Source organism: Limulus polyphemus, unplaced genomic scaffold (genome assembly GCF_000517525.1).
Source record: "Limulus polyphemus unplaced genomic scaffold, Limulus_polyphemus-2.1.2 Scaffold1351, whole genome shotgun sequence".
NCBI lineage: Eukaryota > Metazoa > Arthropoda > Merostomata > Xiphosura > Limulidae > Limulus > Limulus polyphemus.
Window position 1 is genome coordinate 108317 of NW_013666961.1, and position 1955 is coordinate 110271.

A 1955-nucleotide genomic window follows, 5' to 3' on the forward strand; every position below is an offset into this window, starting at 1 on the left:
CATAGTTTTGTGTAAAAAAGTGTCGTGTGTAAATCACAATTTTGTGTAAAAGTGTCATGTGTAAATCATAGTTTTGTGTAAAAAGTGTCACATGCAACTTGTAGTTTTGCGTAAAAATGTGTCATGTATAAATCATAGTTTTGTGTAAAAAAGTGTCGTGTGTAAATCATAGTTTTGTGTAAAAAGTGTCATGTGTAAATCATAGTTTTTGTGTAGAAAAAGTGACGTAAAATGTCAGCTTAAATATTTAAGTTGTGATAAAAACAATTTTGAACACTATAATTTTTAATTTATTTTTTAAAATGAAGTATGAAGAAATTCTAAAACAAGATTTAAAAAGGTGGATAACATGGATAACACAATCTGAAAAAATATTCTTTCATATTACTTTTTAGATTAATGCCATGCATTACTTTGTCAAGTGTATCGTGAGTTTCTTTGGCAAGCTTAGCATGGGTTATCTTTTCAAGCATAACTTGGGTTACTTTGTGAAGTTTAGTGGGAGTTACTTTGCCAAATATATCACTGATTATCTTGTAAAGTGTAGTGTGGGTTACTTTGCCAAGTATATCATTGATTATCTTGTCAAGTGTAGCGTGGGTTACTTTGCCAAGTATATCATTGATTATCTTGTCAAGTGTAGTGTGGGTTACTTTGTCAAGTGTAGTGTGGGTTACTTTGTCAAGTGTAGCATGGGTTACTTTGTCAAGTGTGGCATGGATTACCTTGTCAAGCATAGCATGGGTTACTTTGTCAAGCATAGCATGGGATACTTTGTCAAGTGTTGAATGGGTTATTTTCTCAACCATAGCATGGGTTACTTTGTCAAGCATAGCATGGGTTACTTTGTCAAGCATAGCATGTATTACTTTGTCAAATGCAGTGTGGGTTACTTCTGTCAAGCATAGCATGGGTTACTTTAAATAGAAATTAACATAGGAGCTAATGTGGATGTAAATCATGAAATAAACATCAGTAGCATCCTTATTATGAAATAACAATCAAAATTACAGAAAGAAGAAGAAAAACAGAACCAAAATTAATAATAATAAGTACTATTGCACCTCTCAGATTTACAGAGTAAAAAGATAATTCAGCGAGTGCTTCAGAAGTTGTAACATAATAAAGTTACAGTACAATCGTTGTAAAGATTAACAGCTTTATAAGCACAAATTATGTCACCAAGAACAAACACAAATTTACAAAAATATGAAGTTGATTACCCAGCTAGTTTTGACGTGCCATGTCGGGGTAATCAACCTCATATGTTTGTAAATTTGTGTTTGTTCTTCATTACTTAATTTGTGCTTATAAAGCTGTTAATCTTTACAACATTTGTAGATAGCACAAAGAACTACTTAACATGATTACAGTACAATATTTTATTGACATGTGGTTGGTAGGTGATGTTTTAATGATCTGTAACACTTAAAATAGACCTATTATATTTCTCCTAACTCATAGTTACATTGGAAGCCTGAAGCTCATCCTGCATACTTATGTTGTATTTTTTCTAACAGGGTTGTGCTGGTAATCCTCATGACTCGGACTCACAAGCTGCTCTCCGTCGAGCTGCAGAAGAATTGAGAACAGCCACTAATGCTGCAGCTAGTAATGCATTAAAAAAGAAGTTAGTTTACAGACTAGAGGTAAATTCTGCTAAGGATTCTTGTTTATATAAATTATTAGTTAAAAAGATAATTTAAATTTTAAGATTTCTATAAAAGAGATATAATATTTGAATATTTTGAAAATAATTTATGGTTTCATTATATCAACATAACAGTAAACAAACCATAATCTGAATGACAGTGGTAAGTTTATTCTTTATAACTAAATACATAAAGACAACAGCTCAAATTAATTCTGAAATAAAAAATCCTTATGTTATTACAACTTGCTGAAGTATTGGCAACAAGAGATTTATCAAATTTTTATATATATATATATATATA

At 30.7% G+C, this 1955-nt stretch overlaps 1 protein-coding gene across 1 annotated transcript in view; it reads left to right on the forward strand.

The window, feature by feature from the left end:
- Positions 1-1955, forward strand: part of LOC106463224 (talin-1-like) — a 97403-nt gene that overhangs the window by 40049 nt on the left and 55399 nt on the right. The window contains 1 exon segment of the mRNA XM_022390665.1: positions 1521-1649. Coding sequence (XP_022246373.1) covers positions 1521-1649 — 129 coding nt within the window.